This window comes from Salminus brasiliensis, chromosome 16 (assembly GCF_030463535.1).
Source record: "Salminus brasiliensis chromosome 16, fSalBra1.hap2, whole genome shotgun sequence".
NCBI lineage: Eukaryota > Metazoa > Chordata > Actinopteri > Characiformes > Bryconidae > Salminus > Salminus brasiliensis.
Genome location: NC_132893.1, coordinates 20312476 through 20337427, shown reverse-complemented (window position 1 = coordinate 20337427; position 24952 = coordinate 20312476). Strand labels below are relative to the sequence as shown.

The following is a 24952-nucleotide window of genomic DNA, read 5'->3' as shown; positions in this document are numbered from 1 at the left end:
AGATTTCCGAGTTTTACTAGTGAAATATCAACGATAATGTTAATGTGATAATCTGCCTGTTTGCTTTGTTGTCTATGCAATTGCTGGATAATATAAAATAATATATGCCTGGGGATTTTAGTGTTTAAAGAGGTTATTACATTAAAAGGCATTTTAACCAATAGCTTTGATGGTTAATGAAGCTTTCAGGAGATTTGGAATGAGAGAATTAGGTGGATCAGATTGGAGCTACAATAAATCTTTGAATAGGGAGAATCAGCAAGAGCAAACCTAATGAAGAATTTGTTAGATGTCCACTATTGTTGCAGCAACACAGTCAAACCTCTTTATTGTGCAGTATCTCTTAAAACCGATCGCAAAGACGCAAACCAAAATACCCAATCATACATTTATGACATGATCTAAATGCGAAGTTGATTCTCAGTTGAGTTAACCCCTTTTTTAAGGAACACAAACAGGACCAAAGAATATCCCCACCAGTTTGTACAGAAGTTCCTGTAGTTACTGAGTCTTGAAGTGTTAAGCATAATTTTGGAGGAATTCTGTGTGAAGGCTGCTCTGTAACTCAAATTACTTTCTTTCTATTCGCTTCTTTTTATGGTGACATGAAATGATAGTGTTGTCTGTTATGTTGGTTTTCCATCTTCTACAGTAGCGTTAATAACATTAATGTTACATCTATGCTTTGTTTCGGATTAGCCCCGCTCATAAACAGACACCTAGATGGGGCAGCAGCTCTAATGCAGTGTAGCAGTTTAGCAAGTTGTCTCATTAAAATCACACGCTGTTGTTTATTTAAATTTTTTGGGGGGTTGAACAGTGTGGTTTACTTTAGGATGATACTTCAGGGCTATATCGTCATCTTTACAGTCCAAGTTTGTAATACGTAATATTTTTCTTTAATTGGAGGAACACTGAATGCAAGTGAAGAGTAGTCCTGTCCTGATCAATGTATTTAGTCCCCCAATCTGATCCTAGTCTTTTGTTGCTGAGTATCAGCCGATACCAATCTGATCTTTGTGTTTGTATAAATTATACAGCCCCACAGTTAGATTAAATCCTTATATATAAATTATTTATAGTAACAGTAACAGCTTAGTAGAGACTTTTCTTAAAATAACTGTTTTACAGTGTGTTTTACAGTGTTTTACAGTATATCCTCCCTGACCAACCAGCTCCCAGCTCCTTTACAACACTGCAGTCAAGTCACTTCCAGTGTGTGTGCAGTGGTACACACTCTGGACCGACATCTGTGTTGGTCTCCTGATGTAAAAGTATAGTGGGTAAATGTGCCTTGATTGGGTTTCTGTAGCGTGTGTGTATTAGCATTAGAGTTAGCTTTGGTTTAAAAACAAGATAAGTGTAAGATAGGTGTACGGTTCTCCCACTGGTTTCAGTGATAGTTTTATAAAGGTTTCGATATCATGAGCGGTTTTCATGTTTCACTGTAAAATAGCTCCACGCTGCAGACTCTAAACTCCTTTATTTACCTTCTGAGAATGTCTGCACTGCTAGGTAATAATGTCTGTTAATGGCTACTTGAGGACACCAGATGGCGCTCTGAACACTGGGGTTAAAAAACACTCGGAACTGGATTGGGATTAAAATACACACTACACACAGTAAACACATGTGACTGACAAGGGCCAATGCCCTTGCCTGAGTCGCTTGCTTAAATCAATGTAGCAAATCTGCGGGTTCTGAGCAGTTCTGTGTTTTACACTGCTACATAACAGACACTGCAAGGTTGCTGACAAGTTGGCTGCCCATAGATTCTGTCTGAGTGATTGAATGTTCATGTTCAGAACACTGTTTGGATTGGGAAGTGCTTGTTGTTTTTCTTATTAATCAGAATAATGATACAGCATGAGTTTTGGACATGCCACTGTTTGTGTATGCCAAATGTGTTGTTGTTCCACAGCAGCAATTTGGGACATCACCACTACATACACACACTACAAACACCAGAAACAGCTACAATGATATTTTGAATTAATAGAGAATAACTTATGCAGTGTTAGAGGAAAAACTGGTTCTCCACCCTTCTACCTGCCAGGCTCCAGGCCGCTGAGGGCCACAATCTTGCCATCCTGCCGGTTGATCTTGAACAAGCTCTTGGGCTGAGGCCGTTGCGTGAAGGACAGCACGTCGTTCTCGTCTCGGTCGGTGGCATAGATCCTGCCAATGATGCCGCCAGGGAAGACGTCTGCAGCCATCACCACGCTGATCTCCAGAGGGAAGGCCACCGGCTTGAAGAGGCTGTCTCCAATCACACGTACAAACACGAAGGACGATGATGACAGCCGAGGCTTCCCTGAGTCCCGGGCCTTCCTCGTAAAATCAACAAGATCAATGTGGGGATCAGATGTAGAAGATTATAAATGTCAGATATGCCAGTAGAGATGCCACTTATTCAATAACCAGTCACAGAGAAAAAAGCACAAATCAGTTTCCCTAACAAAGTCAGTCTGGAATCACACAGAACAGCGAGGAATACAAAATGACACAAAGAGAAGTAAATGAAGAATATGTAATGGAAATGTAAGAACAGCGTAGCTGGATATTATTATATTGCAATTAAAACATTATTTTAGTTTAAATACTGTGTGAAACTGACCAATAGACACTGAGAAACCTGTGCCTGCCTATCACTGTTTATAAACTTTTTTTATTGATACATTCCACTACTGTTGCAAGCTCTGGTAAACCCATTTCCAGCACTATTTCCACAACTATTTGTCCACATGAGTCTGTTTTTACAGGAAAAATGAAAATATAAATATTCTTCTCACCAGGTGGGCTTAGTCGCATGAAGTCTCATTATAGAGAGGCCTGAGATTGTATTGAACATTTTTCTAAAAAACCATGAGAGTTTTTATTTTAGAAGCAAGTGCTTGTTTAATGCAGATTAAACAAACCCCCTACAGGAAGAAAACAAAAATACAGCATTTTCCTGCATTAGGTAGTAGCAAGGTGTAAAATCTGTAAACTGGGATTTCTGCCACTGCTGGTAGATCCGTATGACCGTCTGCTTTGATACACTGCAAATTCAGCTACTTCATTTACAATCATTGACAACTGCTTTGTGACCCATTTTCCACACATTAAAAGTTCTTTGCCAATTTAAAGGTCTTCTAGACGAATCTCTACAAACATGTTTTTTTATTGTGCCAAAAGTGGTTCTTCTATGATTTCAGACAAAGGACCATTTGAAACACCTTTGTTTATTTGACTGTACAAAATGTGTCAAATCATTTTATGTTCTGTTTTGTTAAATTAAGTAGGTGTGCAGAAATGTGTTCTGGACATTCATTAGGACATTTTGCAGAATTATTACAAATCAAAATGTGATTGGTTGACTTACATAATAATGTTGTGCATACCTGTATCTCCAGCATGTACTCCCGTGTAGCACCTGGCCCAAACGCTTTGTTGGAGCGCAGCTCTCCATTCTGGTCCAGACTAAAAGCACTGCCCTCATTTCCAGACACGATACGGAACTCAAAAGGGCCTCCGTTTCGCAGGGAGTCATTATCAGAAACAGACAGTGTCAGGATAGTTGTACCCGCTGGCTTGTTGAGCTGAAAAATTAACATTTAATACTTACAAATGATTAATTAAGTTCAAGTCATGAAGCTGTTATGCAGATGTAAAGGCAATGTAAGAGTTTTAAAAAGGAATAATTACAGAGTCTTAGAGCGTGAGTTCAGCCAAAAATGACATTTACACATTTTTCCCCTTATCATGAATGTTTGATGCTTGCTGCTATAGTTTTGCACTGGAGCTACAAGTCCAATGTAGTTCATTCTAATGGAATTATTTATTCTTATCTCCCAGAAACAACCATCATACAAAATTTGCAAGCCTAAACCATCAGAAACTTTCTTCAAACTGAGTCAAGCTGTTAAGTAATCTCAAATAGTCTTGCTCTGTCTAGAAAGATAACAGTACATCATGGGATGTCATTCTTTTTGCTACAGCATGTATGTCTTTGCACAAAGAATAATTAATAATAAAAATAATTAATAATTAACAAACATGCCCTGGCTGACTGATTTTATTTGATATAGAAACTAAAATGGGGACCCAATTTCTGGGTCACCCCTACGGATTATATACAGAAGTTTACATTATCTGACCTTGAGTTAGAGAATCAGGATCGGGATTAAGGATTAGGAAAAGTGTTAGGGTTAGGTTTTAGAATGTTATGGTTAAAGGTACCATAGAATGCTTAGATTCTTGTCATTGAGATACTTGTCTCTGCCTCTTGCAGTGTCTAACTGGTGGATTCGTGTGTCCATCATTTGCCTCTCATTTGTAATTGGTGGATTTGTGCATCTGTCTATGGGTTTGTGTAACACTGACCAATGGGCACTGGTTTGTATACTATTTTATTCATGCATTCCAGTATTTTTGAGAACATATGATTCTGGTAATCCGATCGCAAGCACTAAAAACAACTCGAGTTAAGTTTGAACAGGAAATACGAAGAATGTCTTAAATCTCACTTTACTTTTTCAGGTTTAGGGTCAGAGTATCTCCTCACACAGTGCTCTGACCCCAGAGGGTTAATTAATTACTTGAGTCAAGTAATAAAAGATGCTCTTTTCATTTGTTTTAAAACACTGATATTTGATCAGAAAGAAATCCTGATACAAAGTAATAAGTAATATGTGCAAAGTGTTATTACACTATTGTATATTATTATTACACTATATTGTTATATTATTATTATATAATTGTCCAGAAGCTCAAATAAACACTCCAGTTTTAAAGAAATTGTCAATTACTGGATAATTCAGTCTTTAATGGGTTAATTATAGTGTAGATAACCTAACCTTACAGTAGATTCACATCACAATCTATGTAAAGTGTCTTATATCATCTGATTTAGCCAAGACCCAGCTTTTCATTAATACCAGTTATTGAATACACATACACAAATCGCACTGCTGACATTTCCCAAGTGTCTCTAGCTCAACCCCTTATTACTGCCTTTGTTTTTTAAGTTCCAGTGTTTTAGAGTCTTTCAGGCGTTGCACTGGAAGCCTCTAGCACATCTGCAGCCGCATTTGGAAATTCAGTGTGGGTTGGAGGTTCACTGAAGCTAAATCCATGGTTTGATCAGACATATTTTTGATTGGCTACCAAACAATGAAACAAAAGCAGAGGATGAAGTCTTTTTGTCTTTTGTACGTGGATCTAATGGATGAGCAATCCTAATATTAACTGTCCTTGCATTTCACATTGAGTAAAGGCATATACCATACTGGTAGAAAGCTCCACCACTCCAGTTTAAGGTGGAATCTGAAGTCAGTAAATAATTTGAAGGGTTGCAAACGTATTTCAGTTTGAACACAGCATGCCCAGAATGCATCACCAGCATCTGAAGGGACTAAAGGCAAGGTAAGCATTTACAAAAGCCTGTACAGTGTGGCAGCCAAATAAAGCCCACAGCACATACCTGAATGACCGCTGAAGCGTTGGCTGGCGAGAACACAGGAGCATTGTCATTCACATCAGCGATCTCAATATTTACTGTTACCGTAGTGGACATGGCGGGTGATCCACTGTCAAACGCTTGGATTGACAATGAGTAGCTGGAGACCTTGGGTGAGTGGGACAGGAAGGTAGAAGACAGACACACACACACACACACACACACACACAACAGAATGTGACCATCGAAAGAGTCAGTTTGTGTGTGTATAGTTCTTTCAACACTTTTCTCATCTCCTCACCTCTACCATTCCCCATTCCAATTCCAGCCCACCCGCAGAAGCACTGATCCGTTAATTCAAGGCTTTGTGTTTGGTCTGCATATAATTCGGCACATGTACAGAATGGGGCAGGACACAATTAAGACCCCAGGCACCAAAGCTAAAGTAATTTAGTGTCAAATGTGATTAGTCTAAACGAAGGGGCTTATTTAAGTCATGAGGCTTATTTAAAGCTCTAACCGTCTCTCGGTCGAGTGCTTTGTTGACCTTCAGGAGTCCAGTGACGGGATCAATCCAGAACTGGTTTCCGCGGTCTCCTCTCAGGATGGAGTAACTGATGCGTCCATTAACTTGGCTGTCAAGGTCTTCTGCTAACAGCTTCACATCACAGACCCACACAAAGGAAACCCACATAAAGGAATTCTCCAGCATTGTTCCTATTCAACCTAACCTTCACCAGTCGCATCGGTAGCATATGGTCAGTTACCACGGACAATAATTTCGAAATTTAGAGAAACAGTAAACCCGCTGAATCGAAAAACATTGATTATAGAATCCAACGGGTGGCTGTTTCAGCTTCAGTTGATTCAGCATCTGCCAAACGGCATCTTTCATAGTTTGTTTTGTGTCTATTTCTTTCTCAGTTCAAGGAAACGTGTCAGAATTATTGCCATGCTTCACAGATGCAGTCGATAGCAATCAGATTGAAAAGCGCTGGAGTATTCCTTTAAGAAAAACAATCAACCGCCTTTGATATTTCACAGGCATACAATGCAGCTAGCTTTATATTAGCAGTTTATTCATTAAAGATGCATGGAAGCGCTGAAGGTCAATAAATAGTGGTTGTAAAAAATAAAGTGACGCCCATGGCTCATTTAGTGCTAATGAAGCTATAAAGGCAAAGATGAAAGAACTGTACCCTAGTGACTGTCTCTCCGATGGCGGCGTCCTCACTGATCAGGACGTTGTAAATGTCTTCGCTGAAGGAAGGTGCGTTATCGTTGATGTCCATCACTTCAATAGTTACCATGGTGGAAGTTTTCAGGGGAGGAGTTCCACCATCCACAGCATCGACTTTCAGGAAGAAATCTTTGCAGACCTCGTAGTCCAAATCATCGGCCACAGTGATGGTGCCTGGGGACAAATGTGCATTAGCATTCAGGCACGGCTTTTCTCAGCTTTAGAGACCATACCAGTGTAGTGGTTAAGACCCAGGCTTGGCCTGGTTATTTGGCACTACCAAACTAGGAAAAAAAAACAAAATTGATAAATACATTTATTAAGTAAATAAATAAAAGTAATCATGCTTAAAATATGAACAATATTTTATCATTAAATTTATGTCTTTTGGAAATTGGGTCATTTTTACCTCACTTCACTATTTTCAGTAACAGAAATTTTGACCAGGGGTGTCCAGACCCATGCATGCCACTACCTGTTGTAAATCCCAGTACTCGCCTTTTGAATACCAGAGTTTGCGATGCAATGCAATGCAAGTAAATGTTTCCCATAATAAGGTGCCAATAATACATCTGCCTGAGTACAGTCACGCTTCTCACCTGTGGCCTCATCAATAACAAATTTGCCCAGTTCATTGCCAGTAGTGATGCTGTAGTAGATCTCCGCATTCACTCCAATATCCTCACTGGTAGCAAATACCCTCAGCACTTCTGTTCCCACAGCAACATCCTCGGGCACTGTAACAGAGTAGTCCTGCTTCTGGAAGACCGGTGGGTTGTCATTCACGTCCAGGACCATGACAGTCAGGTCCACCTGCGTGGAGAGGGAGTCGGGCACCCCGGCCTGGTCTGCTGCCTGGACCCTCACACGATACGAATCCTGGAGCTCGCGATCCAGCGGCTTCTCCAAAATCACCACTCCAGAAAAGGGCTCGATGGAGAAGACTCCATCTGCTGAGTCCACCAAAGAGTACATGATGCTTCGGTTCAGGCCTGGCCCAGACGGAAAAGCACATAAACACACAGGTTTGAATTCATTTGATCATTTAGAAGAAGTTCCAAAGGCATAGTCATTTAGTTTACGGCTAGTCACAATCTATGTTTCCATAAACATCAAAGACGTGAGGTTTATGGTATAGTACGGCAATGAGCCAGAGAAATGTGTGGTCACTACCGGAAATTGTTTTACGATTTTCAGGATCCTAATGAACACACAACTACAACAGGTATTGCAGCTGAAAGAGAAAAAATAAAGGCTAGCTCCACATTACATGATGTAATTAACCCCTCAAAAAGAGTTATTACAGTGTTATTACAAACTTCTATTACCAAAGTATAGCCCCCTTCTGTTTGTACAGAAGTCTCTGTAGTTACTGAGTAATACACCTTAGTGTGTCATAAGCCTTGGAGTGTTAAGGAGTTAACCCCAACAATATTTCACACCATAATTAAATTGTTTGGATGTAAAAAAAAGGCATTTAGTGTAGTTTAAGGTGAAATATAGTTCTAGAGAAACCAGAGAGTCGTTCACAGTCATGGTAATAGGAACCAGATGCCTACTACTACCTCACAGAAAGTTATTACATGAAATGGGTATAATAAATTAGCTGATGCCAGAAGAATCATTTTATCGTTTTATTATTTATATATTTTTTTATTATAAGTTTTGAGAAAGAGTTTTAACAAAGGGATAAGATTTTGGTCTAAAATGCATTAAATTAAAAATGCATGCACGACAGAGTGTTGTAAGGCAAAACAGATTCTCAGAAAATATATATTTCTTATTTTATCTTCATTAACATCCTATTACCACCTCTTCAAGGAAATCTGAGTTATTAAGTTCTCTACAAGAAGCCATAATATTGATGTATAGCATTTCAAATTCATAATGATCTCGCCAAGAGATATGCTCCAGAATACTTGGATTTATAATTGATGTTATATTAACATATTAAAAATCTATTCTTAAATAACTGTTACATAGAAGATTTTTCCCCAGTCTCCTCAGCTGAGCCAATTAACCCACCCACTCACTAGGACTCCCTGTATCACTTGCAATGCTGCTGACACTGTGGAGGGTGAGGACAAGCACATCTTCTCCTCTTCCTCCTCTGCCAAATCACTAAGCAGCCAACATGCTCGGAGGATAGCACCGGATCAACAGGTCTGATAAATCGGCCAACAGACGCCTGTGCTGGCCAGCATCACAACTGGAACGCCGCCTACACAACCGGAGCGCCATCTACACACCCAGAATGGAGCATGACCAATTGTGCTCTATCAGGCTCTGGCTGCTGATGGCGAAGCGGAATGACCTGATATTTGATTTAGGCCATAGTGCCATCGTCTTAGTCTGCTGAGCCACTTGGAGCCCCTGAAGATGTTATTTTATAGGATATATTAGATTCTCCAACAGATCTACCCTGTAATGCAGTTTTACACACACACACACATCCAGTCCAGTGTGCTTGCATTTTTACTTGGACATGACCATCTGCTTGTCAGGTAGTCTGGTGTTAATATGCCTTTAACCAGATTCTGTTTAAATCTCTCTTAGTCTTGGTTAGCTTAGAGCTTGGTGTTCATTAGTTACTTCAGGTATGATTTTCAGTTTAGCTTAGGTGTGAATTGCAAGGGCAAGACAATTCAAGGCTAGATACATTCAGTGTGTAGCCACTGCAAAAATCAGTGTGCTTGCATTTCTACCAGGGCTTCTGAGGTAGACTGGATTTTAATATTCTATCAACTAGATCCTGCGAAAACATTGTCTGCCTTGGTTAACCTGGATCTTGGTGATCATTAGTTGCTGCCTGCATTAGATTTGCTGCCCTGCAAAGCCAAAAATGAACTGGCCCCTCCTTAACTGAGAGCAATGGTCAAAACCTGTTCAAGCTTTAAGTACGGATGGGCTTGACCCACCCCACTTCAAGATGTGTGGAAGACCAGCATTTAGAATTTTCTCTTTTCTGGTGGAAGGAACGTCTCCTAGGTGTCCAATCAGAAAAAGCGAAGATGCTTGCTGCCTTCAAACACAGACTGAAGAGCCATTTCTTTTAAGAGCCCTTAACTTAGCAATAATCCAACACTTATTAAAGGCTTAAGATTGCAATTAATTGTAGTTTCTGCAGATACTGATATTGTACGTAGCAATCAGGCATAGCATATTAACTGTGGGGTCTTGTATATCTAGGTATCAGTATTGACTTTTGCATTTGGCAGTATCTAAGCTCAGCTGTATCATTAGACATTAGCCTATTCATACTAGCTATACAATACTTTTTTTTGACTGGCACTGTATTCAATAACTCATACTGCACATTTTTAAAAGCAGTAACTGTAACAGAGAAGACGGTACTAATAGACTTGATTTTACACACCTTCGTCAGGATCACTGGCCTGCAGACGTGTTAGCAGGGTTTTGGGCGCAGCACTCTCAAACACACTGGCCAGGAACTCGGTGAAAAAGAAGGATGGTGCATTATCGTTCACATCCAGAACAGTGAGGGATATCTCGGAGCGACAGAATAAACCACCTCCATCCGTAGCCTGGGCTATTAGTTTATAGCCTGGAGTCTTCTCCCGGTCCATCACAGAGGCTGTCTTCAGCTCGCCTAAAGGAAGAAGAAAAAAAGGGCATGAAAAAAATAAAAAAATAAATAATAAACAGGAATAATCATTTTCTTATAGGAGGTCTTCTATTTTTACATTTGAAAATGCATCGGATGACCATATTGTCGTCGAGTTATGAACAAAACCTTCACTGAAAAATGTGATGCATTGAATTTATGATTCAAACATTTATCATTTTCATGTGCCAACTACATATTTAAATATGGAAACATTTAGGAAACAAAGAGCATTTACAAAGAGTACAAAATGTTAAAACATTTAATCTCTTAATGCAGAAAGGCTTATCACACATTTAGGTGTATTATTCAGTAACTACATGGACTTTGGTACAAACTGGTGGGACTAATCTTTGACAGTAGAAGTTTGTAATAACCATTTTGGCCAATCAGTGGTCCATAGGCTGTTTAAGGGGTTCAAATATAGATAACACTTGGTTTTAAGGAATACAATTTAGGGTTTTTAAGGCTTTGTTCAGTCAGACATTTCTAATTGGGTAATTCACTATGCATTCAGCCTTATTCATTATATTATATTTATTAGTAGGCAATTGAAAGACTGTTATGTGAAAATCACTAATAATTGCTTGATTCGTAATAACATTGCTTATTATTCACTTTGCTAATTATTGATGACCAAAATGCACATGTTATTAGTGTATTACTGGCAGAACTTTTTTTAGAAGGTTTATTGCTTTATGTAATTTTACTGCAGCTTTAGAGTCAACAAGTGTTTAATCAAGTCACTAATACTTCAAGAAGTGTTCCATTTTCTAAAGTGAGGTTATACTCATCATCTAATTAGAGACTGAAATGCGCTAAACAAGTCTTTAATGAGTCAATCTGCATCACAAATTCAGTATCTATTCATGGTTGCAAAACAAAATCTCTCTTACGTCAAGATGTCCTTAATATAAGAGCTCAGTTTGTCAGCATTTAGTTCTTAAAGAGAGCTGAAACTAATATTTGTCCAGCTCGCATGTTGTGTCAGTGACATTTCAGGTGTTATAGGTTCTACTCATCACTACTTAAATACTAAACAGCACTAAATACGTTGCATAACAGGGTGGTAACAATGTATTTCTTTTAAATTATTACAACTAATAACAGAATTCTCAGTGATTTTAACATAACAGACTCTAGATATGTACTAATAAAGATAATAATGAACATTTCTATTAGAATTTTAATAAGAAAGTCTAATTCAAGCTTTACCAAACAAAGAACAGTACTAATACTAGTACTAATCACTACTGTACTGTTGTTTCATACCAGTATTTGCATCCATGTAGAAATCTTCAACCCCTATACCGAATAGGGAATGCTGAATATCTGCATTGGTGCCTATGTCAGAGTCCACAGCCCCAACAGTCAGAATGCCACTATTGATGGGTATGTCCTCTGGAAACGAGGCTTCATAAAAGGCCTGGAGAAACCAAGCACAATATGTAATGATAATCATCAGTGTATCTTCAGAATACAGTGCTCAAAAATGAATATAAGGGTTCAATAACAAATAAATAATTTCTTCAATAAATCTTAAAACTTGAATTTTAGATGTCCACAGCAAAAGCATCAGTCTACTAAATTGCGTACATCTAAGACTGGAGTAATTATACACTTTGTACTACAGTCTGATGTGTATTAAGTGAAAACAGATAATTCCCCCAGATTCACCTGGTTACATATGGGGCTGTTGTCGTTGGCATCCATGACCGTGACCTCCACGATCACCCGGGACACAAATAAGCCGTCACTGGCAGTGATATTTAGTAGATATCGATCTTGTTGTTCCCTGTCCAGCGGCTGCTTCACAAACACCTTCCACTCCCCCTGCACCGGAGCTAGCGCAAACTCCCCCTTAGGGTTCCCCCCTGGGCCAAATATAAGAAAACACATATCTCCTGAATATGATATGGGAAGGGATATGAGGTTCTACATATGTCTGATGAAATACTGGAAGCTCAACAACCAAAACGTTGTTCATTGAGACATACAGAACCAGTCAAAGGTTTGGAAACCCAATGCATATATCTTTATATGATCTTAAATACATCAGATCAACTTTGATCCTGAAGGCCCACTGCCCAGCACATTGTAGTGTTCCCCCTGCGTATAGCACATCTGACTTAACAAATGAACTAGTCTTTAACCTGGTCAATGCTTGAGGAGGTCCCTTTCACCTCAGTTTAAGTCAGGTGCTTTCAAGCCTGGTGGAGATTTGAACTGATTAGCCTAGTATTTAAGAAAGTGGCAACACAGCTTGGGGTGCATCCCAAATTGCGATCTAATTATCATACTAACTAGTTTTTCAGTATGTAGAATGTAATATGGATGAAAGTGTCAAAGTTGAGTATACTCAACTGTCCATGTTGCATACCTGGAACCAGTCATTTTTCAAGTGCAATTACAATGGATACTACTATCCCACAATGCTGTGTAAAACAGAAAAGGAGGATCTACTCATGTCTGGAAAAATGAGAAAAGGGACAATAACGATGCAAGTATAGCGGCGATAGGGGCAGGAGAATCTGCAGTGATGCATGTTCGCATAGCAATATAGGGATAGTATGTTAATATTTTGTGTACTAACCCGCCAAACTTGCACTATTGAGATTAGTATATAGTCTATATCTCATAGCATTAGTGTGTAGTGCTCAGTTAGGACGCAGCCTTGTTTTGCCTCAAATCTGAGTCTCATTAATTTCGACTTGTTTCTGAATTACTGAGTGTTGGATTCGCTCTTCTTCCACTAATGAAACCTCCACTTGTATTCCTCTCATTGCAGGACAGTGGGCTGGGTGGGGGACCACCATTTTGGATGGTCTTGCAGAGAACGCTGTAGCTGAAACTTAATTGTTGGGACATTCCTTCAAAGCATATATCGGTAACTATCAGCTAAGTAAACGTCCATACAGACAGGTACCCATAATGTGTGTGACACATTAGAGTTATTAGAAAGCTGAGCAATACACTGAGCTTAATTCTGACAATCTGCTCACTCCCGTAAATGGGTTTTAAACAAAGGATGTGACACATAAAACAGATGGCTTTTTACTCACATTGTTTTTGCTCCCTCGGTTCATTAAATTAAACCCTTTCAATGTGATTATCTTTTCCTGAGAGCCTCCAGCAGTCATAAATCATGGCCTAGTTTAATACACACCTGTGATATGGAAGCTGACAAGCCTATTCTGATCGGAGGTGTCCCAGTCTCGAGTGCTGAGTACGGACACAACTTCTCCGATTGGATCACTCTCCCTCACAGCACCTCGGTAATAGCCCCTCTCAAAGGTAGGAGGGTTGTCGTTGACATCGGCAATGGCAACAGTAACCACGGCAGTCGAGGAGAGAGAGACAAGCTCTCCCAGATCAGACGCGACCACACTGAAGGTGTAAGATGGGCACATTTCGTGATCCAGGTCGCCAAGAGTGGTGATCCATCCGGTTTTGCTGTCAATTGCAAACACTGTGCCAGTGGTAGAGGTTCTGCCAGTGGTCCGGTCCTTCTCCTGGTTCAGGGTTGGCCCAAGGCTGTAGGTGACCTGTCCGTTTGAGCCCCAGTCAGGGTCCAAGGCGCGGACCTGGATGACCCTTGTACCTATAGGCATTCCTTCCATAACCATGGCCACATAAGAGCTAGTCTCAAAGGATGGCTTGTTGTCATTCACATCCAGCACTTTCACCTCCACGTCCACTACAGACATTGATTCAACCAAAGCTTGTCTCATGGTGGCAGATACTTTGAAGCGGAAGATGCTGACCTGCTCATAGTCCAGTGCATTGACAAGCCTAAGAAGCCCAGTCTCTCTCTCAACCAGAAACGTCCCACCCTGGTTGCTCTCCATTGTTTCCCCGTTTACCACAGCAAACGTTCCTGCCTGGCCTGGACCAAGGTACACTGAACCTAGAGCTGTGCCAATAGGGGTATCCTCTGGAACAGTGAAAGAGTACTGAGGTTGAGTGAACGTTGGTATGTTGGCATCTGGGGGCAGGACATGGATAAAGGCTGACACCAGTGAGTGTTTAGCAGGGACTCCTCCATCTGTGGCTTTGACAAAGAAGGAAAGAACAGTTCCTCTTAAATGAGCCATGCTTCCTTTCGTGACCATCCAGCCACTGTCAGGCTCAATCTCTAACACGTCCACTAGAGGGAGCCGAGCCTCGCTGTACAGGGAGTAACTCACTCTGCCATTATCCCCGGCATCTGGGTCCTGAGCCTGTATCTGAGTCACCAGCGAACCCATAGCTACATTAGCTTTTATGCTAACCCTGTACTCTACAGCCCTGAAGCGTGGTGCATTATCATTCTCATCTGTTAGCATCACTCTAACAGTGCAGAAGGACGCTCTTCCTCCTCCATCCAGAGCCATCACAGTCAACACAATGTCCCTGTTCACAGGATTCTCTCTGTCCAGTTTTTGGGCAGTGGTGATCACTCCATCCATGCCTATGCTAAACTGAGTCTTCCCAAGATCGTTAATGAACGAATACATGATCTGACCAAAAAGCCCAGAGTCTTCATCTGTGGCTCGCACCTGGATAACTCTGGTTCCTGCAGGAGCATTCTCTCGAACCTCAGCTAGGTAAAACCTCTGGCTAAAGACAGGGCTGTACAGGTTAGCCCCCAGTATCCGTATGTTGACCTGTGCTGTACTAGTGAACACGCCATCTGATACGGACACGTTGAGGATGTAGGCTGGCCTGATGGCCTGCCTGCGTTGGTTGGACAAAGAAATGACTCCTGTCTCAGAATCCATAACAAAGTTCATCCTGTCGTCCCCAGAGAGTATGCTGTACCTTAGCCTGTCAGCATCTGACGTGTCTTTATCAGAAGCTTGAAGACAAGTGACAAAGTGTCCCCTGGGAGCCAGTTCACTGATAAAAGCCTCATAGAGTGGCTGGTTGAAGGACGGAGGGTTGTCGTTTGTGTCATTCACTAAGACCGTGACCGTGACCTCGCTACTTTGGACAGGAGAGCCGTTGTCTGTTGCCCGGACAATGAAGTTGTAGCACTGGATGAGTTCATAGTCCAAGAGACGGGCTGTCAGGATAAGACCACTGCTGCTGTCAATGTGGAAGTAGTCCGTGCTGTTAAAAGCATCCGAGAGAATTTGATAGCGAACGGCCCCGTTTTTTTCAGAGTCCGTGTCTGTTGCTATGAGCTGCACCACTGCTGTCCCAATCATGGAGTTCTCAGCCAACATAGCAAAATATGAGGCTTTCTCAAAGACAGGTGCGTTGTCATTCACGTCGACAACAACAATGTCAACATCCACTTCTGATCTGGCTCCAGTGAGTGTGTCCGTGGACCGGACGGTTAGCCTGTAGTAGGAGGTAGTTTCAAAGTCTAGTGGGTAAAGGACACTAATCACTCCACTGTCAAAACCAATGTCAAAATTAAGGGAGGAATCCCCGTCCACAATGGTGTAGATGATGTTCTGTCCTTCAGGACTTGTGGCATTAATGCTTAAAATAGGGGTGGACACAGCTATGTCCTCTCTAACAGAAATGCCATAAAAAGGCTTGTCAAAAACAGGCATGGCTTTGTTAACGACTGTGACTGGGAGCTCCACCGCAGTGAAGAGGGAAGGGTAGCCTGCATCGCGTGCAAGAATGACCACTGGATACTCCACATTGGACAGATCTGCCACAAAGGCTCTTTTAAGAGTGAGTTCTCCAGAGACACGGTTTATTTCAAAATGTTTGTGCTCCTCCTTGAGTTCGTAGGAAACCCTCCCATTCATCCCTTTGTCCAGGTCAGTGGCTGACACCCGGAATATGGATGAGCCGCGCTGGGCGTCCACCTGCACTGCAGCGTAGTACGGCAGGCCAACAAACTCAGGAGCATTATCGTTGACGTCCTCTACTTGCACTCGTACGGTCACTCTGGCCACCCTCAGACGGTCATACTCCCGGCTCACTTCCACCACCAGCTCATAGAACTCCTGTTCCTCACGATCAAATGGGACTCCAGTGGTCTTTATGACCCCAGACGTGGGCCGCATAGTGAAGCGAGTCCCTGCGTTCAGCAGTGCATACTTAAGCGGCTCATTTAGACGGTTCCCGACTGCACTGACCACTGTAACTGTAGATATGTTTGAGGTGTTCTCCAGCACAGAGGAGGAGTATGAGGGCTGACTGAAGAGGAGACCACTGTCCATAGCTTCCCGGACTAGCACAGTCACAAGAGCTGTGCACGAGTAACGGCCATCTGATGCCTTTACATTGAAGCGATAGCGGTCTTGGGACAGTTTGCTGTTCCTGACTGTGAGGATGCCAGAACTGGGCTCAATGGCAAAGAGCTCCAAGTTGTTGTCGGCCAGAGAATAGATCAGATCAGTGCTCAAGGTCATGTCAGGATCAGATGCCTCCACTCTCAAAGCCTCTACACCCACATAGGTAGGAAGCAGCAAGACAGTGTCATAGGCATCCTGAGAGAACTTTGGAGGAGAATCGTTGACATTCACCACCTTGACTGTAACCTCAGCTGGACTTTCGGCAGTTAACTGGGGGATGCCACTGTCCCTCACATTGACACGGAAGTAAAAGCTGCTAAAGGTCTCGTAGTCCAAGTTGGCAATGGTCCTGACTGATCCAGTACCGGAGTCCACAGTAAAGAACAACTTAGCCATGTCTTCCACAATTTCAAATACCAACAGTGCATTCTGGTTCCTGTCGGCATCAATGGCTTGGATCACCAGGGGACTTCCATCCTCTCCTAGGACCACACTGTTGACGGGGGCTGCCTCGCTAATGCTCCCGGAGTAGCGCAGCTGTTTAAAAGCTGGTGGATTATCATTCTCATCCACCACCTGGACATTAACTGTTGCACTGGAAACGATCCCCGCCATGCTTACAGCCTCAATCACCAGCATGTAGGATGCTGCGACTTCAAAATCAAAGGTTTTCTGAGTCGTGATTACGCCGGTGTATTGGTTGATTGCGAATTTTCTCTCAGCGTTCCCTTGCGTAATGTCATAGGTGAGTGCGGAGCGGCTGATGGCACTGATATTGGTCACAAATGTTCCTACAGGCACGTTCTCAGTAATCTCAGCCTGGTACTCCAGTTGGGTGAACTTGGGGCTGGAGAAATCTGAGAGTGAAATGGAGATCCTGGCAGTGGTTGTGGCACTTAGCGCAGGAGTACCTCCATCTGTGGCACGCACGGTGAGGATGTAATGTCCGACAGATGTGAGGTCCAGCTCTCTGCCCACTGAAATCATGCCAGATAGTGAATCAATTCCAAATGCCCCTCCAGTGTTGCCTGAAAGGGAGCAGAATACCACATGGCAGAAAATAGGTCATTTACATGAGGATAAATATGCTGTAATAACTCATAACTAGACACGCTGTCAAAATAACTAAATAAATATTAATGAAACAAACATTTTTTATAAGGGGGAGGATAAACAGGGGTTTTGTATACAGCAATACACAGTATAACAAACAAGTCACTCAAAAAAACATCAATTTTTCATGTTTTGCTATAATTAGTCAATTTTTACATTGACCCCCATCCCATGTGTGTGTATATATATATATATATATATATATACACACACACACACATATACAGTGGGGAGAACAAGTATTTGATACACTGCTGATTTTTCAGGTTTTCCCACTTGCAAAGCATGTAGAAGACTGTAATTTTTATCATAGGTACTCTTCAACTGTGAGTGATGGAATCTAAAACAAAAATCCAGAAAAATACATTGTATGATTTTTAAATAATTAATTTCCATTTTATTGGGGGAAATAAGTATTTGATACACCAGAAAAAGAAACTTCATATTTGGTACAGAAACCTTTGTTTGCAATTACAGAGATGAGACGTTTCCTGTAGTTCTTGACAAGGTTTGCACACACTGCAGCAGGGATTTTGGCCCACTCCTCCATACAGATCTCCTCCAGAGCCTTCAGGTTTCGTGGCTGTCGCTGGGCCACACAGACTTTAAGCTCCCTCCAAAGATTTTCTATTGGATTCAGGTCTGGAGACTGGCTAGGCCACTCCAGGACCTTAAGATGTTTCCTACGGAGCCACTCTTTAGTTGCCCTGGCTGTGTGTTTTGGGTCGTTATCATGCTGGAAGACCCAGCCACGACCCATCTTCAGTGCTCTTACTGAGGGAAGGAGGTTGTTGGCCAAAATCTCACGATACATGGCCCCATCCATCCTTCCCACAATACGGTGCAGTCGTCCTGTCCCCTTTGCAGAAAAGCATCCCCAAAGAATGATGTTTCCACCGCCATGCTTCACGGTTGGGATGGTGTTCTTGGGGTTGTACTCATCATTCTTCTTCCTCCAAACATGACAAGTGGAGTTTAAACCAAAAAGTTCTATTTTTGTCTCATCAGACCACATGACCTTCTCCCATTCCTCCTCTGGATCATTCAGATGGTCATTTGCAAACTTCAGACGGGCTTTGACATGCGTTGGCTTGAGGGAGGGCACCTTGCGTGCACTGCAGGATTTTAATCCTTGACGGCGTAGAGTGTTACTGATTGTTTTCTTTGAGACTGTGGTCCCAGCTCTATTCAGGTCATTGACCAGGTCCTGCCGTGTAATTCTGGGCTCATTCCTCACCTTCCTCAAGATCATTGATGCTCCACGAGGTGAGATCTTGCATGGCGCCCCAGACCGAGGGAGATTATCCGTTATTTTGCATTTCTTCCATTTTCTAATAATTGCACCAACAGTTGTTGCCTTCTCACCAAGCTGCTTGCCTATTGTCCTGTAGCCCATCCTAGCCTTGTGCAGGTCTACAATTTTATCCCTGATGTCCTTACAAAGCTCTCTGGTCTTGGGCATTGTGGAGATGCTGGAGTCTGACTGATTGAGTGTGTGGACAGGTGTCTTTTATACAGGTAACAAGTTCAAACAGGTGCAGTTAATACAGGTAATGAGTGGAGAACAGGAGGGCTTCTTAAAGAAGAAGTAACATGTCTGTGAGAGCCAAAATTCTTACTGGTTGATAGATGATCAAATACTTATTTCCCCCAATAAAATGGAAATTAATTATTTAAAAATCATACAATGTATTTTTCTGGATTTTTGTTTTAGATTCCATCACTCACAGTTGAAGAGTACCTATGATAAAAATTACAGTCTTCTACATGCTTTGCAAGTGGGAAAACCTGAAAAATCAGCAGTGTATCAAATACTTGTTCTCCCCACTGTATATATCTATCTATATATATCTATATATAAACTCACCAGCTTCAATTGAATATATCAGCTCCCCATTCCTGCCATTGTCTCTGTCCAAGGCTGTGACCTGTACAACAGATGTCCCAGTTGAAGCTGACTCACTGACCACCCCGTCATACGCTGTGCGTGTAAAAAAGGGACTCTGGTCATTAGAATCTTCAACATTTACTATGATCCGGGCCAGGTCTCTGTAATATGGAAACTCCTGGTCTTTCACCTATTAAAAAAGTGGAATACACAGCAACAAGACCAATCAGCCATAACATTAAAACCACCTCCTTCTTTCCACACTCCATTTTATTAGCTCCACTGACCATACAAGAGCACATCTGTAGTCCATTGGTTTCTCTGCATACTTTGTTAGTCTCCTTTCACCCCACAGGACCACCACAAAGCAGTTATTATTTGGGTGGTGGGACATTCTCAGCACTGCAGTCACACTGATATAGTGGTTGTGTGCTAGTAGTGGTACGAGAGTATCAGACACTGAGGTGTCACTGCTGGACTGAGAATAGCCCACCAACCAGAAATATCCAGCCAACAGTGTCTATGGGGAGCATCCTGTGTCCACTGATGAAGGACTAAAGGATGACCAACACAAGCTGTGCAGCAACAGATGAGCTTCTGTCTCTGACTTTATATTTACAAGGTGGGCCAATGAGATATAAGTGTCTAATAGAGTGGACAGTAAGAGGACATATATCATACAACCTTCTTACCTGTCAATGGAAGGCAGTTTACACATATTTAATATCAAAGTCACTTAGTGCATTTCTTAGGGTCTATTCACCATTAAATATTGACAGCTGCCAGATTGACATCATGTCACAAAGTAAAAACAACAGCAAAAATGGAGAACGTTTTTTGTGCAACATATACAGTATGTATATAGGTTCACATCTTCTAAATCTCCAGTCCAAGTGCCTTACTAAATTAAAGAGGCTAGGTTGACAACACATATTAAGCAAAAACACTTCACTAACAAGCTTTTATTCTTTTGTTTTGGTCTGGAAACTGTTCCACTTACAACACTAAAAGAGAGGGGGATTATACATAGCTCATAAATAAATGAAACACAGAAGCCTTCAGCAATGCACTGTAACTAAGGAGCATAAATGTTGAATTAATGCTCATAGCATAACAAATTTTAGCTAAATAAACAAATATAGTGGAATAGGACCACATTTATCAAACTGTTCTGCTCTTACATACACACACACACACACCCACATACACACATTATATATATACAGATAAGGAATAGACTAATACAAAAAGTGATGAGTGACTGAAGGCATTGCCATAGCTGGCTCTTTCCGTATCAATATCTGTATCTGAGCAGCATCCATAAATCAATCATAACTAAATAATACTGATTTCACTTTCTTTACCCACAATTTTGGAGTCTTATATTTAACCTAATGGGATAAGTGCACTAGTTGTGTATATACTGTATACTATTAATAATCATGAATATTTGCGCATTCTCACCATAATAGTGAGGATGTGTTGGGTGCGTGCCTCATAGTCCAAACGATCGGCCGTGTACATGACACCAGTGCCCGGATTGATCCGGAACATGCGCATGCTGGCTGGATCAACGCTGCCATGGATGGAGTAGCTCAGCTTGGCCCGTTCGTCCTCGTCCGTGGCTTTGATTCGCAGAATCTCCGTGTCGGCTGGTGTGTCCTCTGAAACCGACACTTCGTACGTGGGCTGGGAGAACGCGGGAGTGTTGTCGTTGCTGTCCAAGATCCTGATATAAACCTGGGGGTAGAACCGTTTGACGCAAAACACACTGAAAATACTCTATAAGCTACGAGCCGTCAAGCCTGTAAGCATGAGGATATGAAAGTTTAGAGCCGCATAACGATCAAAGGACACCAGAGTATCAATTCACGAAGCCAATCAACACAGTGATCATAAATAAGGAGTCAATGACAGGCCTCTTGAGCAAAAAACAGGCCTTCCTGCTAAGGAAAACAAATGCTAACCTTCAGTGCTGCATAATATATTGTTTGTTATGTTTAATTTTGATACTGGCCTTGGCAATATTGGTATCATAGCTGCAATATGAAAACAAGCTCTCAAATGACAGGGCCTTTTCTTTTATTGTGTGCTTTGAGCTGTCCGACACACTAAATGTGTTCCTGTGAGTGTTTTGATAAATCCACGGATTCAGAGTACACAATAAATTTAATAATACAGGCCTTATCTTTAATCACATCACCAGAGCACCAACTGCAAAATAATGCACTATAAACTCATCCCAAAAGTATTGGATGAAGCACCTTCATTCCAGAGAACACAGTTCCACTGCTCCACAGCTCAATGCTGGGGGCTTTATACCCCTCTAGCCCACGCCTGGCATTAGGCGTGGGGCAGATTCATGTGTAATTTATGTTTATCTGCTTCAGAGAGTCCTATTCTACAGGCACTAGACAAGCTAAATGTATTGATTAGACAGCAAGTCCACAAACATTTGGGCATACAGAGTAACTTCAGTTTGGTTATGAAGGATTTCAAGTGAGAGGTGAGGTGTAATTTAATTAAAGATCTATTTGGATCTATTTGTTTTCTTTCTCTGCTGTTCAATATGCTCTCAACCGCCTTCACCAACACTGACGTTAAAGGGCATCAATACAATTCTTTGTGCTGTCTTGTGTAGCGTTTACATTTATAAAGAACCTCAGAAAACACTATGGCCCGGTCGATACAATATTCTACACAAAAACCCCAAAAATCGAAACGTGTTTTTTGGTAAATATCATTCGGCTTGAATAACCATGAGCCGTTCCTTCACAGGAGTAATGTGTTTGCAGGGGCAGTTTGTTAGAACGGCTGTCAGTAAACCTTTAGAGTAAAGGTCACATTCACCGGATAAACGCACCTGTGTGGTTGCTGTATTTGTCCCATCAGTCACCTGAACAGTCATGTTGTAGAGAGACTGAGTCTCTGCGTCCAGAGGCCTTGCCAACACTACAGTCCCCATCCCTCGGTGGATGTCAAAAGGGCCATCATAGCTTCCTACAACAAAATAAACAAATAAATAAGTCTGAAAAATTGGAGGATGATAGTATCTTTTAAGACAGTCTTGCAGATGGCATATTTACGATCTCGCCGTGATGTCAGGGTTTAGCCTGAGCGGGTCAACACTATCATTCTACCAATATCATGATTAGGTGGGTTTTTCCGCTTCCTTGAGAAAAATCTATTTGGGTGTTGCGCAGCTGTCATCAAAGGATTTATTTTATTATTTTTTTACAGATTTCATAACATCAGCCATTTTAGGCCGGCATCTTTCTCATCAGCTACGAGCCTCTTATCTCAATCTGCCACAAAACAGCTGCAGCAGGTTTAGGCTCCTCTGCCTCGCTTTCTCAAATCATTCATTCCGGTCCACTCTGAAGGATGAGGGCAAACTCCCGCTCCTTTTAGTATTCACTGCATGTATCTTATCCAATTCCACTCAATTTCCACCACACTTAACCGAGATCAGAGGAGCCGGAGTCTGGCAGGTGTCTGAGTATTCACTGTTTACTGTAACAAGAGTTGTGCTTTTGCCCCAAGCAAGCCGAGTTCTTAAAGGCGGCATGGGAAAATCTGGAGGTTGGATAAGCCGGCCTGTTAATGGCTAATGCAAAACGTAAGCCAAAATAAGAAGTTTTTTTTTTCCTCCCTGCCTGTGTCGGTTGTACAGTTTCTAGCACAGGAGCTCTGAGGGATGTAGAACGTTTCTCGTGATGTTCTTCCACCTTTTAAAGACAAAGACAGAAAGAAAGCACAATGAGGAAAATTGTGCATTTTTATGCTCAATTAAGACCAGGGCCCAGAGTTATCAAGCTTTTCAGAATCACTTTAAGGAATTGCACTTAAGGTTTAATTAAAAAAAAGGTCACCGCTCAGACTGGGACAAAAGAGCATGTTCCTCCTACACAGATCAAGAGAGCAAGAGAATGAGTGACATTTAAATTTTAGTTTTATTTTTCTAATGGAACAAACGTCACACTGAAGTTATAATAGGACTATAAAACGCTCTTTACGCTTAGCCTTCACTCTTACAAAAAGGGTTCTTCAATGGTTCTTAGGTGAAGGGAATGTAGATTTACCCGATACAGAATCATGCAGTAGAGTTTGTAGATGATTCTATATAAAAAAAAGCCTCACAGCATGCAGGTAAAACAGGGGATTTAAAATAATATTTCTATATTAATAGAATATTTCTTGGCCGATTTCAATTGCCAGTTTTTTAACATTGTAGCAGATTTCGATTTTCTTTATAAAAAATAATAGGAATAGTTTAAAGAAAAGAAAGGAAAAGAAAAGTTTAACTTTTCATTATTAAATATATATATAACATTGAAGCTTTGAAACTTTCTTTGAACACTTTCTATATATTTTAGCTAAAGCACGGCTTCCGGTTGTGTTGAACAACTCTCTGAACGTCTCAGATTTTATGTTTGTGATAACAAATAGGCCAGGAAAAAACAGCCTTTCGATAAATAGTGCTGGTGGACGACACAGTAACTGTAAAAAATAACGTATTATAATAAGACTCTGATTGGTGCAAAATGAACCAAAGTGACTACAGACATATAATGCCAGCTCCTAGCCATAAGAAATCCTTTCCAGCACTGAGATTTGAGATGTGAGTGCTTACATCATAGGAAATATATTATATATATTATATTCCTACAACTAACAGTACGACCAATATTATGCCACTCTATGAATTTTTGGTTGGTTAGGGACAATCCCACACTTGGAGAAGATTGATAACTATGGGTCCAGTGGTCGGAAATGTAAAAACTGAAAGAAAAGCTCTACATAAAGGGCCCATATTTAAAATATTTCTTGTATTTTATTTAAGGTCCACTCATACAATTTATGTGACTTTTACTTATTTGTATGTGGTTTTATCTGATTTGTACACAATCATTTTCCAAGTACCTCATTCACAAAGCATTTAGAGGTGGAGACATCCTGAGAACTGCAGTATGAATGGGCAGGGTGTTCAGGGTGGAGATATGTAAATGAGTTAGATCTCCTGGTTTTAGATAAACTGAATTCAAAACCAGTCTCTAGAGCTTAGTTTCCATATGTGGACTGTATAGACTGGGAACTCAACATAAAGATAGTACATTATACAGTACAACAAATTTTCAGAGCACCACTGAGCCAGCCCTGCCCCACAATGTTTTTCAAACTACTTCAAAATCTTTTCTGTAAAAAGGTAAGGCAAATTCAGTTGATATGGGCCCTTTAGGTAAAAGTCTTATTACTGTATCAACGTATTCACTAAAGTGCTGTATCAATATACGTAAATAAATAATAGGTATAAAAAAGTACAAAGTATATAAACATATTTAAAAAAGTATAATAGATATAAAGAAGTAAAAAGGTTTTGGTGACGCATGATGGAGTGGTATGTGAT

At 41.1% G+C, this 24952-nt stretch overlaps 1 protein-coding gene across 1 annotated transcript in view; it reads right to left on the bottom strand.

Moving 5' to 3' along the window:
* The window catches only part of fat3b (FAT atypical cadherin 3b), a 102766-nt gene that overhangs the window by 29969 nt on the left and 47845 nt on the right, over positions 1 to 24952 (bottom strand). Inside the window, exons 7-20 of the mRNA XM_072659515.1 lie at positions 23202 to 23273; positions 22409 to 22545; positions 21010 to 21285; positions 19525 to 19735; positions 13472 to 17572; positions 11983 to 12179; positions 11578 to 11731; positions 10057 to 10290; positions 7280 to 7672; positions 6640 to 6854; positions 5961 to 6098; positions 5465 to 5608; positions 3384 to 3581; positions 2050 to 2327 (exon numbers count right to left, since the gene is read on the bottom strand). Coding sequence (XP_072515616.1) covers positions 2050 to 2327; positions 3384 to 3581; positions 5465 to 5608; positions 5961 to 6098; positions 6640 to 6854; positions 7280 to 7672; positions 10057 to 10290; positions 11578 to 11731; positions 11983 to 12179; positions 13472 to 17572; positions 19525 to 19735; positions 21010 to 21285; positions 22409 to 22545; positions 23202 to 23273 — 6748 coding nt within the window. The remainder of the gene's footprint in view (positions 1 to 2049; positions 2328 to 3383; positions 3582 to 5464; positions 5609 to 5960; positions 6099 to 6639; positions 6855 to 7279; positions 7673 to 10056; positions 10291 to 11577; positions 11732 to 11982; positions 12180 to 13471; positions 17573 to 19524; positions 19736 to 21009; positions 21286 to 22408; positions 22546 to 23201; positions 23274 to 24952) is intronic.